General features: G+C 42.5%; 1 protein-coding gene across 4 annotated transcripts in view; it reads left to right on the top strand.

The window, feature by feature from the left end:
- The window catches only part of LOC146856524 (cyclic AMP-dependent transcription factor ATF-7-like), a 662,777-nt gene that overhangs the window by 388,813 nt on the left and 259,154 nt on the right, over window positions 1-14,810 (top strand). For 3 of the 4 annotated variants that reach the window (XM_085654699.1, XM_085654701.1, XM_085654698.1), the window contains exon 4: window positions 13,048-13,205. In XM_085654699.1, the coding sequence (XP_085510825.1) occupies window positions 13,048-13,205 (158 nt within the window). The remainder of the gene's footprint in view (window positions 1-13,047; window positions 13,206-14,810) is intronic. The other variant, XM_085654700.1, reaches the window with a different exon arrangement.

Raw genomic sequence — 14,810 nt, 5'->3', positions numbered from 1 at the left:
CTCTCACATTATAATGTTTGCATAACTTTTTCAAATAACAGTTTGTAATCGGTTGAATATCTTATTCCAGGTGTCACTACCTGCCCCTAGTTTGACTTTCTCAAAGGTACATTACAGCACCAATTAAACAAGCTGCTGCTTACATGTCTAAGTAATGAGAAGTGCAACCTGAAATTCTTAATTCATACAAGCTTAAAAGTGTCAACCTGCTCTTTACCAGGCAGAGTTAACAGATGACCTCCCCATGCTGAGAAAGGTACATTGAACACAATAGTTTCAATTGGAGGTTCCAGTTGTAAAAGGACTGCTTGAAGTATGTTTGCTATTTTGCGCCATTGTCAGAGAGATTCCCTTGCAGATATCAATATGTGGAGTTTGTCGTTCTTGTGAGACCATTGATCTTTCAGACACTGCTGTAGTGGTCTCCAATGTAATCTTGCATTACATCAGGACAATGTAAGTGCAGGATGCCAAGGACCATAGAGGACAGATTTGACAGGCTGTTTGATTCAAAGTCTTCAGTACAAAATGACATTTCTCTCAGATTGCTGACACTATCCTCCAAGGAAAGGCTCTTCCTTGCACTAGTTCTACTATTGCTTCCATATCAGTTAGAACCAGAACCAGGAAAGTAATAAACTTCTGAAAGTTTGTAACGAAGACTTAGTAACAGTGACTTTGTTGTCTGAAAGTCTAGTTTTGTTTCTGTGAACTGTGCACCATTATCAGCCAGTCTTGTGGGCAAGGGTAAATGATTATTCCTTGCCCTCGAAGGAGGAAAGGGACTACTGCATCCATTCTGAAAAAGTATGAGGGGCCGATTTTAGACCAAAAGGAAGTACAGTGTATTGAAAGTGTGCTGTTCCTACTACAAACCTTATGGACTTCTATTGCCTTATTGATATTGCAATGTGAAGGTAGGGGTCTCGTAGATCTACAGTGCACATCCAGTCACCATGTCTGAGGTGAAGGAACATCTGATGCGGGGTTACCATGAAATGTTTCCCTTTCTATCCCACTTGTTGATCTTGTGTAGGTTCAATAAGAGTCTGAACTTTCCCATTGTGCATTTGTTTCTGAACCAGAAAATATCTTTAATAGATGTCCTTTCCTTTTTGTGTTCCAGAAAATGGTTTGATTGTACACTTATTTTGAAGCGTGGTTCTTTCGTTTCTTCGGGTGACCAATTGCACCCTTGAGATTGACTTTGGTTGAATCGGCGGTGGTATTGCCTTGAGGCATAGAGAGTAGCCATGCTCTACTATAGTCAGCACCAACCTCTGTTGTGTTATTTTTCCACTCTTCCAGCTGTAAAGATGCCACTCCCTCATTGAAGTGAAGAAAAGACAGTAGGGTCCTTGAGGCATCACCGACGGTTGCTGAAGGGCTGACGCCTCAAAGTGTTTGAAGGCTGAATCTGAGCCATCTTCTTGTTAGAGCATGTCGCTGGTAGAGATCTTTGGCCCTCCTATTGCTGATAGTGCCATAGAGGTATTGAACCCTCAGAAGGAGGCAACTTCATTTCCTGTGCTTGTATTGGGACTTAAACAAGTTTCTCTTCAAAGCCCACCGCCTTGAGTGTCTCTGCCTGATTTTTCAAACTGAACATCTCTTCTAAGATATGCTGTCCATACACTGAGAAGGGAAGGTTCAGAATTTCCAGTTGTGTGTTAGACTTCTTTGTTGTGAGGCACAACCAAGAAGGAGGGCTCAAACAGACTGCAGAGCAATATCCGAAAGCTGCTAATTCAGCTATGTTTTTGCACTAATGACCGGACAGGACACTAATGAACCTTCGCACACCATTTCCTTGGAGTCGAGCCTATGAGAACTCCATAGGTGTTCACTAAATAATTTAGGACTGTACCTAATGTCTCTGCTATTGTTTTACATTTTTCTCCCAGCTTTCTTCATTGGCTTGCTCTCAATTTCAAGTGTAGTGGGAGTTTAGGGACCTGATGTATGTCTCCTAACTGCCAACACCAGAACAGCGTCGGGACTTGACATGCGAATTGAAAAAAGGTGGATCTTGTTGAAGATGCTTATACTTTCTGAGCCGCTGTGGTGTTACTGCTTTCATGTTGGCCAGTGTTATACATGTCTCCTCCTTCAACTCTAAAAAGACCAGCACCAGCGGAAGGAGGAGTCTTGGTCTTCCCTAGGATTGACGGGTCTCCCTAATTAGAGATGCTGTTATCTGTAGTGCTTGCTCATGGATAAATAATTTTGATGCTGCTCTTTCCAGAACTTCTTTGAAAAGTGATTATGTTATTCACTGGAGACAAGCTGGACGGACATCGTACAGGCAATATGGGTGTGTATGAAGATCTGTTTTCTCCATAATATGAACAAGACCTCCAAGATGACACCAATGGTGATCTGGTTTGCGTGTGTCTCCTAGGTGTGTGTGGAAAACCTGAGTCTCTCAAGGGAAAATTAGTTTTAGGTGGAGGATGACCAGGAGAATGTTGTGGTGACAGTAATATCCTAATCAATGACACTTAAATTGGTCGTGACACCATTTTGGAGGCAAATGAAAATGAATAGGTCCCAATGGGGGTCTGCAATGGGTCCACAACCAAGCCGGCTCCGGAGAAGGAAAAAGAGCCGGCTTCAGTCAGGGGAAGAGGCGAGGCTTCGTTAGGATGACGGGTGCCGGGAGGCTCGGTGCTGGAAATGCTGAGTGCTTCTGCTGACAAACAGCCTGAGGTCACAGCCAAGATTACAGGGGCTGCCGAGGCTGATAAGGCAGTTCCATTGGGCAAGGATGTAGCAACAGCTGAAGAGGAGACTCTGTTGGATAAATCATCTGCTGGAAGAGTAGAAGTAAGTCCGGAGCTGACTCAGTATGCAGATGTATTGCAGGGTGTAGCGGGGAATGAACAGAGATACAGTAAGATTTTATTGGAGCATGACAGTCAGGAGAAAATTAATGAGGCAGAAACAGATATGGCGCCAAAAAACACTGATATAGAGACAGTAGCTCTGGAGATATCAGGAACCCCCACAAAAAAGCTAAATCCTCAGGGGGGTCGCTAATAAACTTAGAAGTGGAGGCAGACCCTAATGATTACTTCTTCTCCCTGTCCGATGGCCCAGGGTGGTCAGCCAGTGACTCTGGGTCCTCAATTATATCAACCGACGATGAAAACTAAAGTGAATTGGAGAAAGCAGGAGATCCTTTATTTATGACTGCTCAACGGATTAGTGGTAAAAGAACTGGGCTTCATTCACAAAGGCCAGCAAGTTTGAAATGGGATTACTCACTTTCTGATCCAATTAAGCTTACCCAAAATGCTGTATCTCAAGATATTTCTGGCTCACAAACCCAGACACTAGAGACTGTTTTATAGACAATAATAGAACATCGCGACGAGACGAGGACAGACGCTCGTAAAGCACAGAATGCTGCACGGAAAGTTCAAGGAGCAGTACGGAAGTTGACAAAAGCATGCAATACTATAGGCGAATGGCTTACGGAACTCGAAACTCGAGTTAATCTTGTAGAGACAGAAGTCGCCGAGAAACTCAATCAATCCAAGGAACAAGAGGAAGGAATTATGGACATGCAATGGAAGCTGGAAGAAAGTGAGAATCGGCAGCAGCGCAACAATCTGAGGGTCTTGGGAGTTCCAGAGGGGGAGGAGGGAACAGATATTCGAACTTTTAGTGTTGGACCTCTTTCAACGAGCATTCCCGGAACCTACAGGATGGAATTGGCAACAAGAGGTTCAGCGAGTCCATCGGACACCGTTTACTCTGAGAAATTCAGGCAGGGAAGGAGCAAAGCCAAGACCTATCTTTTTTTTTGTTTTTTTTTTGTTTGGGCGATTTTCTCTTGAGACAGGCTGTGTTTGAAAAAGCCAGACCTGAGGCTAGGAGAAATGTGGATGATGTCTCTTTTTTTTTGTAAGACCAGACTTTTGCCATGTCACTGTGGAAAGGAGGTGGCGCTTGCGCCAGTTGATAAAACTCTTTCAAGACAAAGGGGCGAAAGTATATTTGAACAATCCTGCCTCCCTGAAGGTAGTCTGGCAAGGGGGAACGATTTTTTTTACATCCAAAGTAAAGGCTCAAGAATTTTTGGGTGAACTGAAGCCGTAGGGGGGGAAAGGATGGGGTAATAATGCTTCTCTTCTTTCTCTTCTAAAGATTGGTATTTCTGGGCTTTTGAAAATTATAAAAGAAAAAAAAAATGACTGTAATCTGAATTGACAGGGGCTATTCCCTTTAAAGAAGCACCATATGGCATTGTTTAGTAATTCACGGTGTCGGCTAACTGCTCTCCATCTCCGCCAACAGACCGATATGCGGTCTGGGTATTTCCCGAAGATGGGAGAGAGGGAGGGAAGGGAGTGTGGGGGGGTGGTATTGGTTGGGAAGTGGGGGCTAAGGGGTTTTGGGTGGGGGGCACAAAACAGGGGGGAAAAATTCAGAGAGCTTACGGAAAAAGAATTCAAAAAATGTGCTAAAATGCTGAGCATAATAACAGAAATGAGGCTTAATCATATATACCTAGATCTATATTTGTATGTCAAAGGGGGGGGGAGAGATAAAATGAAAATAAAGGGACAACACATTAGTCTACATGGGTAAGATGACTGTTTGTTCAGTTAATATATGTGGCTTAGGGGATAGGAGTAAGCGAGAGAGGACCATGGAAATGGTCAAATGTATCAATCCCGACATGATTGCCTTTCAAGAAACTCATCTACCATGGGAAAAGAGGGGACTAATTGTGATTAAGGGTTATTCGCTAATGGCCTGCTCTACGCAAACCTCCAATATAAGAGGGGTGGCAATCTTGGCTAAAAATCAAATAGGATCCGCTAGGCGCACAATGGGTGATGCCGGAGGGAGGTGGGCTCTGGCTGAGCTTGAATATGGAATAACAACAGCCACGGTGTATGGCTCAAATCAAGATGAGCCTAAAATATTTGAAGATTTGGAGATGGAGCTAGCGACTTGGCCCACACCTATAATAATGTATGGGGACTTTAATATTCATTTAGGAGTAGGCAAGGTGACGTTTAATAGATATCAAGGGCGGAAGCCCAAGGTATACCTGGCATTAGTATCACTGAGCAAAAGCCACGGGTTGATAGAGGGGTGGGCAGCTAAATCTCCCACTGATCCAGGCTATACTTATTTTTCTTACCCCCACCAGAAATATGTTCGGTTGGACTACTTTTTCATCTCCAAACAGATTTCAGGAGCAGCTGAGGTTGAAATCTTGCCCAAACTAATGTCTGATCACAATCCCTTGATCCTTAGGCTAAAACTACCGCAACTTTATATGTACCAAACACAATGGACATTTGATCGGAAACTGCTGGTTGATCAAGAGTATATCCGTTATTTCAAAATTTGGATAAGGGAATTTTTTTATCTGAATATATATAGTGCTTTGCGTAATGTGGTTTGGGATGCGTTCAAGTCTGGAGTAAGAGGGGAGATGGTAAGCTTTGTATCTAACCAAAGACTACACCAAGGGAAGAGGATTAAGCAATTATATGCCAAACTCAGAGATCTGGAGAAAGAACATTTGGGTAAAATGGTACGGGGGATGGAAGTAGAAACAACTCAATTAGATATCACGGTGGTTAAAGCTGACATAGGGTCTTATTACTCCCAAAAAGCTGCGGCAGGGTACCAGACTCATAGGGCAGAGTGCTACGAATATGGCGAAACTGTTGGGAAGATACTGGCCCTGAAGACAAGACAAAAAATAATGAAGAGCCAGATATCCTCAATATGTAATGGGGGGACTCTATATACTGACCCAGGGGATATAATAAAAGTGTTTCACAAATTCTATCAAGATCTTTATACGGAGGTGAAGCAAGGCCCCCAGAGTGATGTCTATGTGAGGGCTAGCAAAGAATATAGGACGCTAGGAGAGGACGTAAGTGAGAGACTTGAGACTGAATTCACACTTGAAGAGTTACAAATAGCGATACAGCAGTTGGCCTCGGGGAAAGCAGCTGGCCCTGAAAAAATTCCATCGGAATTTTATAAAATCTTACAGGAAGAACTAGCCCCCTTGATCTGGGATCTATTTTTGGGAGTACAACATCTTGGGAATCCGCCAGATTCATGGAAGGGCACTAATATTGTCATCTTCTCCAAGAAGGGTTAACCATTGGATAAGCCTACCTCGTATAGACCCATTTCCCTAATAAACACGGATGCAAAAATCTATTCTAAAATAACCGTCTCCAGAGGGTCATAGCGAGCCTTATGTCACCCTGGCAGCATGGCTTCGTACCTGGACGAGATACAACAGACCATATAGGACGAGCTGTGGCCCTATTTGTCATCATTGGGGAGACTAATGGGCATTTAGCTATGATCCTTCTGGATGCGGAAAAGGCATTCGACTGGGTGTCATGGGAGTATCTATGGGGGATTTTGGTAGCCGAAGGGTTTGGACCCCGGGTCATCACAGCAATTAAAGCTATGTATAGAGCTCCCTACTCGAAATTACAGTTAATGGGCAGAGAATCTGAAATAAGGGTTTCTCGAGGAACTAGGCAGGGCTGCCCTTGCTCACCAGTTTTATTCGCCCTTTACATAGACCCATTTATCCAAATGATAATGGAGAATGAGACAATTGCCCCAATCATGACCCAGGGTCATAGAACCAAAATACTCGCTTACGCAGATGACATTGCGATATTAACACCTAACCCCGAGGAAGCTATAAGGGAAATTGAAGACATTGCAATTTTATTTGGGAAGGAATCAGGGTATTTATTGAATAAATCAAAGACCCAAATAATTTGTACCGACAATGTCATCTTTACGGACAATCGAAGAGTAAAGACCGCTACGTATCTTGGAGTTAAGATTACACCGGATATTAGGCAGATTGCGCAAATAAACTTAGACCCTCTGATCAGTAAAATAGCTTTAGATCTTAGGCGAATGAACTCACTTCACTTAACTATTATAGGGAGGGTGAACGTTCTTAAAATGATAATGTTGCCCAAGGTGTTATATTTATTTAGGGCACTTCCAGTGGAAATAGAAGGATCTATAATTAAAACACTAGATATAATATTTAGTAGGTTTATTTGGCAATATGGTAAGGTTAGGAGATATCTTAAATTTTTTACTTTACCACAAGCACGGGGAGGGTGGGCCGCTCCTAATTTAACTTTTTACCACTGGCCTGCTTTCTTACAACAAATGAGTATACTTTTTTTGAAAATTATGTTAATAAGGTACAGGACAAAGAGCTCCCAACAATTTACGAACTGGCACTAGGGGAAAAGGCTAAGGCACTATTCTTACGTAAGGTGGAACCAAGCTATTATAAGAAAGTGCGATTTAAGATTATTGTCAGCGCTTGGAAAAATTGGAACATCGAGAAGATAACCATGTATACACCTATTTGGAAATCATTTTTGTCTCCCCCTGTGTATTATAATGCTATAGCAAAACAATGGGAACAACTAGGATTACGGACAATGGGGGATATCCAGCTAAACGGCCAATTATATTAGTTTAGTGAGCTGCAAAAATAAGTTGGAATCCCGGATGGATACTACCTTAAATATTTACAAATCAAGGGGGTCGTTGGTAAAATAAGACAGACTATATCTAGTGTTAAAACAGCGTTGATTAAAACAATGGGGAAATCTGTCTGTAATATTAAACACCTATATAGCTTGATGATGGAGCAAGCTCAGGATGATATAGATAAAATTGAAACAAAATGGGCCAACAAACTAGAGGATGAAGATGTTGACATTGATATGACATTACAATTAGGTTAAAAAATGCTCCTATCATCTAATTTAAAATCACAACATTACAAAACGATCTATCATTTATATTTTACTCCGGCTAAACTATTTCAGTGGGGGAAAAGGGAGGATGACAAATGTCCTAGATGATGGGTAGGACCAGCATAGGATATCCATATGTTTTATGGGTGTTTACAACTGGATTTGATAAAAACCGAACTGGTAAAGTTTGGGGCAAGGATCTTCGGCCAAACTGTGGAATTAACCCCTACGCTTATGGTGATTGGATATGATAGCAAGTTAGAGCTAGATCAAGTTCAGATCAGCATCATATTCATCTCGGTTACCATAATTAGGTTACTTATTGCAACCAGATGGAAGGATCCATTACCCCATATTTTCACGAATTTCTGGCTCGTTTTATAGCTGTTTATAATCTTGAACAGGCTTTGTATACGTGTAAAGGATATCAGGCTAGACAATGGGGCATAAAATGATGGGCTCCTGTAACAAAATAGCTAAAAGGTTAAGGGTAATGTATAATAGAATTACCCGTGCTTCTATAAATGTTTTGCATATATTATTTCTCTTCTGTTACTCTTAATATTAATTTGGAATAATTAGCAAATATTGACAAAATGTAAATAATGAAATGATTTCTTTTATGTATTCAAGTGTAATATCTCTCTGAATATCAATAAATAAAAAAAAAATAGCATATTAGGTAGAGACTGTACCAATCAGACTTGTATCGTTCTTTGTGCACCCCGTCTTACCTCTCCACTGCCTCCTCATCCTCACACTTTAGTACTTTGCCTTTGCTTCTTCATTTCTCTCATATTCACCATGACTATTTGCTGGCAAGGAAAGGCCTAAAGGACTCACTCCTAAGCAGTGGCTCTCCTCTGCAACCCACATGTCACCTCTCCCTGAACCAAAACAAAGCTGTTCAGTGGAGGGACTGAAGGATGAAGATGGGTAAAACTATAATAGAGCGTTTTCTCAGATATTGAGGTATAATGGCCTGACTCCATGATCACCCAAGCCCTGGAAGTTTGAGCTCCCAATCTTGATTACGTTTCAAGTACTGGCTATTGCATCACCAGTCCCTCAGTGTTAGGTTTCTTTGCGTATCTTACAGTGCATGAAAGATGACAGCATTGCCGGTAAATCTTTAACATCACCAGAATAGACCTAACGGATGCATAGGTATCTTTTTTACCAATTGCGTAGATAGTATAGTTGCTGAAAGGTCGCTTCCGCTTTTGATGGATGGCCAATTTGTTCCAGACTTCAGATAAAAGCAGTCCATACTTGAGCTTTTGGAGAAAAGCAGCCCAGCGTTAGTTGTGTCAGCTTAGGGCCATAAATAAGACAGTCAGAAAACACGATGGTTGGGATTAAAGAATGAAAGGCCATGGTGGAGAGAGTCTTCCAAAGCAGCTCCCTGTTGAAAGTCCCTGAGACGACCGGCAGGATTGAACCTATATGAAGTAGTAGGCCTTCTCCACAGTGTAGGTAAACTGGGCCTTTGTTTTTTGCCTAGTCATTCCCGGGCTTGTACTTTTCACATTTGTGCACGATAACTTTATTTTTCCTGTGCCTTTTTTTTCTTATCCAGAAAGCCGTCCAGGAAAGCCGTAAATATTTTGTAAAAACAGTGAGCAGAAGCTCTGTTCATGCACGTGCCAGTTGCTTGGCATCTAAACAACCCCGATTCTACCTTGTATATAACAGAAGGCTCTTTGTTCAATTGAGCAGACATCTGCCAAGGACATACTCTACGAATGGTCAGATGATCGATAAAAACAGAACTCTGGCATCTTGTAAAAGCCTAAGTCGGTGGTTCGAATATTCTTTTAGCTGCAGCTTCTGACATTTATTTCAGAAAAAAACGTTTTCTTCCTGTTGGTGATAAATTGGAAAGACCATTTAATGAAAAAGGTAATTGGGAATGGCTGTTTATTTAAAATCTTGACTGAAGATCAGGTAGCCCATGTTGCCTTAAAAAGAAAAATCATCCCGATGAAAGAAATGCACTCATTAAAAAGCCTTTAAGCTTCTGTCTTTATTCAGGAGAGATTTAATTTCGAGGTGGTGCATTTTTTTTGTACATCACTGACGTGAGCATATTCGTACCAGATCAGCCACCTGTCTGTGTGGCGCTTAATCTTTATACATTTCTCCACTTAGCAGCTTCCCTTTCTATAATAAAACGGACGCTTTAGTATGTTCTGCTTTGTGCAGGCCTTTACTATTTCTTGAGAGGACTAAAGCCCTCCGTTTCATGGCTCCCCCCCCCCCCCCCGCCCCAGATAGCAGATGGTTTCATTGGACCAATCCCAACATATATTTTTCATTGGAACTGTTACGGTTACTAAATATGTCTGCACATTTCCTATGGCACAAAGGCTTTATAGCCTCAGTTCGTTAGAAATGATTGAGGTGAAGGACCGTGTTTTCAGCAGTGGACTTAAAGGGGCCCATGGCCAAATGCTAAATTCTGATGACAGACTTTGCAATAAAATGGGGAACGTTAGCAGTGATATGATATATAGTTTTATAGAGCGCACTAAAACGTTCAGGTACCGATAATCAACAGAGTCCAACCAGCCAAGAAGTAAGGTAACTATAGTGAGAAAAGCTACGTTTTCAGATGTTTTTTAAAAGACATAAGGGAGTCTGCTTCAGAAGAAGTGTAAATCGGCAGGGTGTCCCACAACTTGGCAGCAGCAACTGAAAATGAACGTCCTCCCCATCTCTCCTTTCTAAATCAGGGCATCATAGCTTTTTTTAAGGTGAGCAGATCTGAGAGACCTAATAGGTGTGTACCAATGAAATAAAGCATTCAATTGGCTAGGGCTTTTCCTATGCAAAGCCCCAAAAAACTATAAATAGAGCCTTGAAGGATATTCGCTTCCCAACTGAAAGCCAGTGAAGAGAGCGGATACTGCCGCTAACCAAGAGCCTCTTGGGGATGTTTAGAATGAGGCTGGCAGCCGCATTCTGTAGAGCCTAAAGTTTATTCAGGGAACACCTGTTAATATTGAGGTAGAGTGCGCTCCAATAATCAAGCCATGAGGTGACTAAGGCGAAAATTACTGATAGGTGCAACGACGCAGGGATGTAGGGAAAGATCTTTTTAAACATTATTAGTTAAAAAGAAGTAATAGTAGTACGACTGACCTGTGTGTCAAAGCCCAGAGTATGTTCAAATATAACACCAATATTTTTTGCTGCCTTTACTGAGCTGGGGAGAGTTCCACAGATTCTGGCCACCAGATGTTAGACTAGTTAGGTTCTTGGGACCCAAACATCTGTCTTGTCTGCATTCAGCTTAAAAGAGTTGTCCCTCATCCAGCAGCTAATGCTAGACATACACTGGTTGAACCTCTCCGCCACTGAGGTGAGGTTGTTGGAGATGGAGACCATAATTTGGGTATCATCAGCATATGATAGTACTTGAAATCCAAATGATCGCACCAATTCAGCCCGGTGGGGGAGGGGGGGGGGACACAGATTAAATAATATGGGGCTCAAGGACGAGCCCTGAGGCACCTCCCAAGGAAAGCTGAATGCCTCGGCCTTAAAGTCACCACAGCTGATGGTCTGTACCCTGTTGGTCTCAGAAGAATGGTGAAGCTGCAAGGCAGTCCCGCCAGCCCCTGCAGCTGTTGCACCATCCGAACGGGCTATATGGTATCAAATGCTGCTGACAATCCCAGTGTTTTGGTACCTTGAAGTAGAGGACCTATCTTTAGTGTAAGACTGCTAATAATATCCTTACCTGCAACAGTCACTATAGGCATATCTCTGGGAGCACACATACAGTAGAAGAGGACCATGTTGGAGGAGAGGGCCATAATTGTTGTGTGAGCTTGGATCTCAAGTCCATACTTAGTAGAAAATGTTTCAGGGTCCTGACCCTTGGGCTCCAATTAGAAGTGGCCCGTAACAATTCTTGTTATTTCTCTACCTCGGAGTTACCTTTACAGGGGTGCCAGTAATCCCCAGGGTGGAGAAATAACTGGAATTAGAGTTTTGGGGGAGTAATATGCGAAAATCGAACTTCCCTACCGTGGTACTCATGTTTTTCCTGAAATTCTACCCTGAGATTTCAGCAGCTGAACTCTGTGGGTGAAACACCCCGGAGCTGTTTGCAGAATTCGTAATTCAGACTGAGAAGGCAACTCTCATTGCTGGTGGGCTTATTAAGCCACTTGTAACAAGTGATTTAGAGATGTAATTCTGATCCATATGCTGAAATTAGACCACCAGTTCTACAGTTAAGCAACTTTTGCATGCTTTGCATTGGTTTCAAGATTGTTGCAAAAGTATGTTCCGTTTCAGGCAAGTAATATTCTTATAAATAACATTCTAATGTGTGTTACCACGCTTTGCAACCTTTGTGAAATTAAGTTTCATGTTTGCCATGGTTTGCGTAATGCCTTAAAGTTTGTAGATGTTCACTTTTTCTCGAGGCCAACATTCAATCTCTTTACTCCCCTCAAATCTCCACTAACAAACTGTTGGTAGAAATTTTTTGTAGCACCCTATGAATATACTCAATAAAGGTTTTTGAAAATGTAAAAAAATAAAAATAATTTGTAGCACCCTTATCGAGTACAAAACTGTTAGTGCTGAGAAATCTTTCTATGAGGTGAACATGGACAGCAGTTCTCTTCAATTATTAGTCACTAAATTGTAAAAGCCGTCTCACTTGCTCCTCGGGGTGATTGATGTGCATTTGTGCTTTCAAGAGCCAGCCTGTAAAGCACAATTTTTTTCCTGCAGTAGTGTTGTCTTTACTTACACTACCATACTCGATAGAAAGTTTTAACACCCTGGGTGGCCTCGTTGGCATGTGTGCACGTTATAAATGTTCCAAACCTTCAACATTCATTGCTTTTTCAAACCTGGCAAGATTGTGCAATTTTGGGACTAGTACTGCAAAGTTAAGCAAGTATTCTGACAATTTCAGGGATTTTCATTTTATCTTTGTTTTTGTTTTTTTACAGTTTTGAGATTTCAAGAAAGCTTTCATTAACATTTTCCCTATTTTAAGATTTTTTGGGGGGGCTGAATATTTAAAGATTACAGGAAACAAGTGCACTATATCCATGCCACAGAAGATTCTGACAGGCTGTTGCTAACCAGTTTGAATTTGTTAAACACATGACAGACAGTGTTTTGCTATTTGACTTTCGAGACAACAGTTGTATTGGCTGCTTGGCTTGAGACCACCGTCCAAGCTCTCACCGTCTCTCTTGTTTCTTCTGCATGCTTCTCGCAATAGACCAGACTCCGACGCCGACCCGCTTCCTGAAGAACTGCGAGGAGGTGGGGCTGTTCAATGAGCTGGCAGGCTCCTTCGATACGGAGTACAAGAAAGGAAACGACGACGAGGATGGGAAAAAGGCAAGAGGCTGTGTCGGCAGCTTCCACACTCTAAATGCAAGGCTGGCTTTACTTTTCCTTTACTAACCGAGCACTGCTCAAAGCTTTTTTAACGCCAACATTGTGCTGTCAAAAAAACAGAATAGTCCATGTTTGACGGGGGGTGGTGAGTGTCTACTCACGATGTTGACCACTTTACAGTTGCTGATTGAGAGGTCGGTGGAGAGGGTTCTAAATTTACTTAATGAGGTTTCACCACAAATTAGAAATATAGACTCTAAAGATAACTTATTTTACAATATTTTATTTGCCATTCGACATGTATGCATTGTAATGAAAAATACCCTATCTACCATAACAAAAAAGGTTTCAATTCTATTAAGGACATGGAGATGACAATTCTATGTAGGGACCAGAAGCAAGGATTATGAATTTCTCTCTTTGCTTTATTCAAACAGCAGCAATTTTGTGAGTTAAGACAAAAAACCACTATTCCCATGAGACCTTTGGAACAGCATCGTAGTTCATACAAATCAATGAACAGTGAACAAAAAGTCCAAACAACAGCCAATGAGAGCCCTCAGATGTCTCAGTATAGTCCTTCACTTATGTCCCTACTACCTCTTTCTTTGTTGCTTGCAGCCGAGTTAAGTGTTTTTTTTTGTGGAGTTTTATATAGCGCGATCTAGACCCTGAGGTATCAGAGCACTTTACATGAGCACCAGTTACGTTACAGACGGACACATTAATTTTTTTGTTCGGCACAGGGAGATTACGTGATTTGCCCAGAATCACAGAATGTTGAGCGTCCCTGCCGAGACTCGAACCCGGTTACCCAGCTCTGAGGTCACCCACCCTAGCCGTTAGGCCACATTCTTTTCCCACTTTCTCGTTGCCTCTGGGTTTTTCTGTATGTTTTAGTTAGTCATTTGGTGGTTCTTTAGGGACATTATGGCTGTGTTGTTGGTATCGTGCTGAGCATTTAACTTTGGCCTCCTACAGCATTACGGGCCGTGTTACTGCGCTGCGTTCCCTTCCTGGCCATGCATGTGTGGTGTGGCTCCGCGGTACGCACCTCTGCCGGCATGGTGGTGCCGGGCCTCAGTGCTCCCTGTGATGCGCAGTTCTCTTTCCCTCAACTAAATGGGTCAGAGAGCGCGTGTCACAGTCTGGAGCCTTCTCGCCTGTAGAGTGATGCCCTGGTGTATCCGCACTTTGTTTCGGCCTGGTCGGCCCATACAGCGTTTCACAAGCCCCTTGTGGGGTCCCTTGCCTAAGCCTATTAAGGCATAGCGCAATTCTTTGAGACCCCTCCTCCCAGGCTTATTTTCTCCCCCTGTATCATTGTATTGCACCAGGGGAGTGGTGTCTCCAGACTCAGACCCACCACAGTGAGGCTCTGCCCACTCTAACTCGTTGGCTGTTCCACTGCCCTACCATCGCAGCTTAGGCCTACATAGCCTTCTTAATGCTTTTTTCTACTGACATGGAGGTATTTGACGACATACATGGGGAGGGGGATCCCCTTGATTACCTACCTACCTTTTGATGATGACTTCTATGAGGTAGTTGATGTTTCTATGTATCGGAGAGTGGCTGAGGCTATGGTTCCTATGGAGGAACGTCTCTCGCAAAACAAACGCGCTCGCATGCGCAAAAATA

This window comes from Triturus cristatus, chromosome 4_1 (assembly GCF_964204655.1).
Source record: "Triturus cristatus chromosome 4_1, aTriCri1.1, whole genome shotgun sequence".
NCBI lineage: Eukaryota > Metazoa > Chordata > Amphibia > Caudata > Salamandridae > Triturus > Triturus cristatus.
Note: the sequence above shows the minus strand (reverse complement) of the source record. Positions and strands in the feature narration are given on the sequence as shown.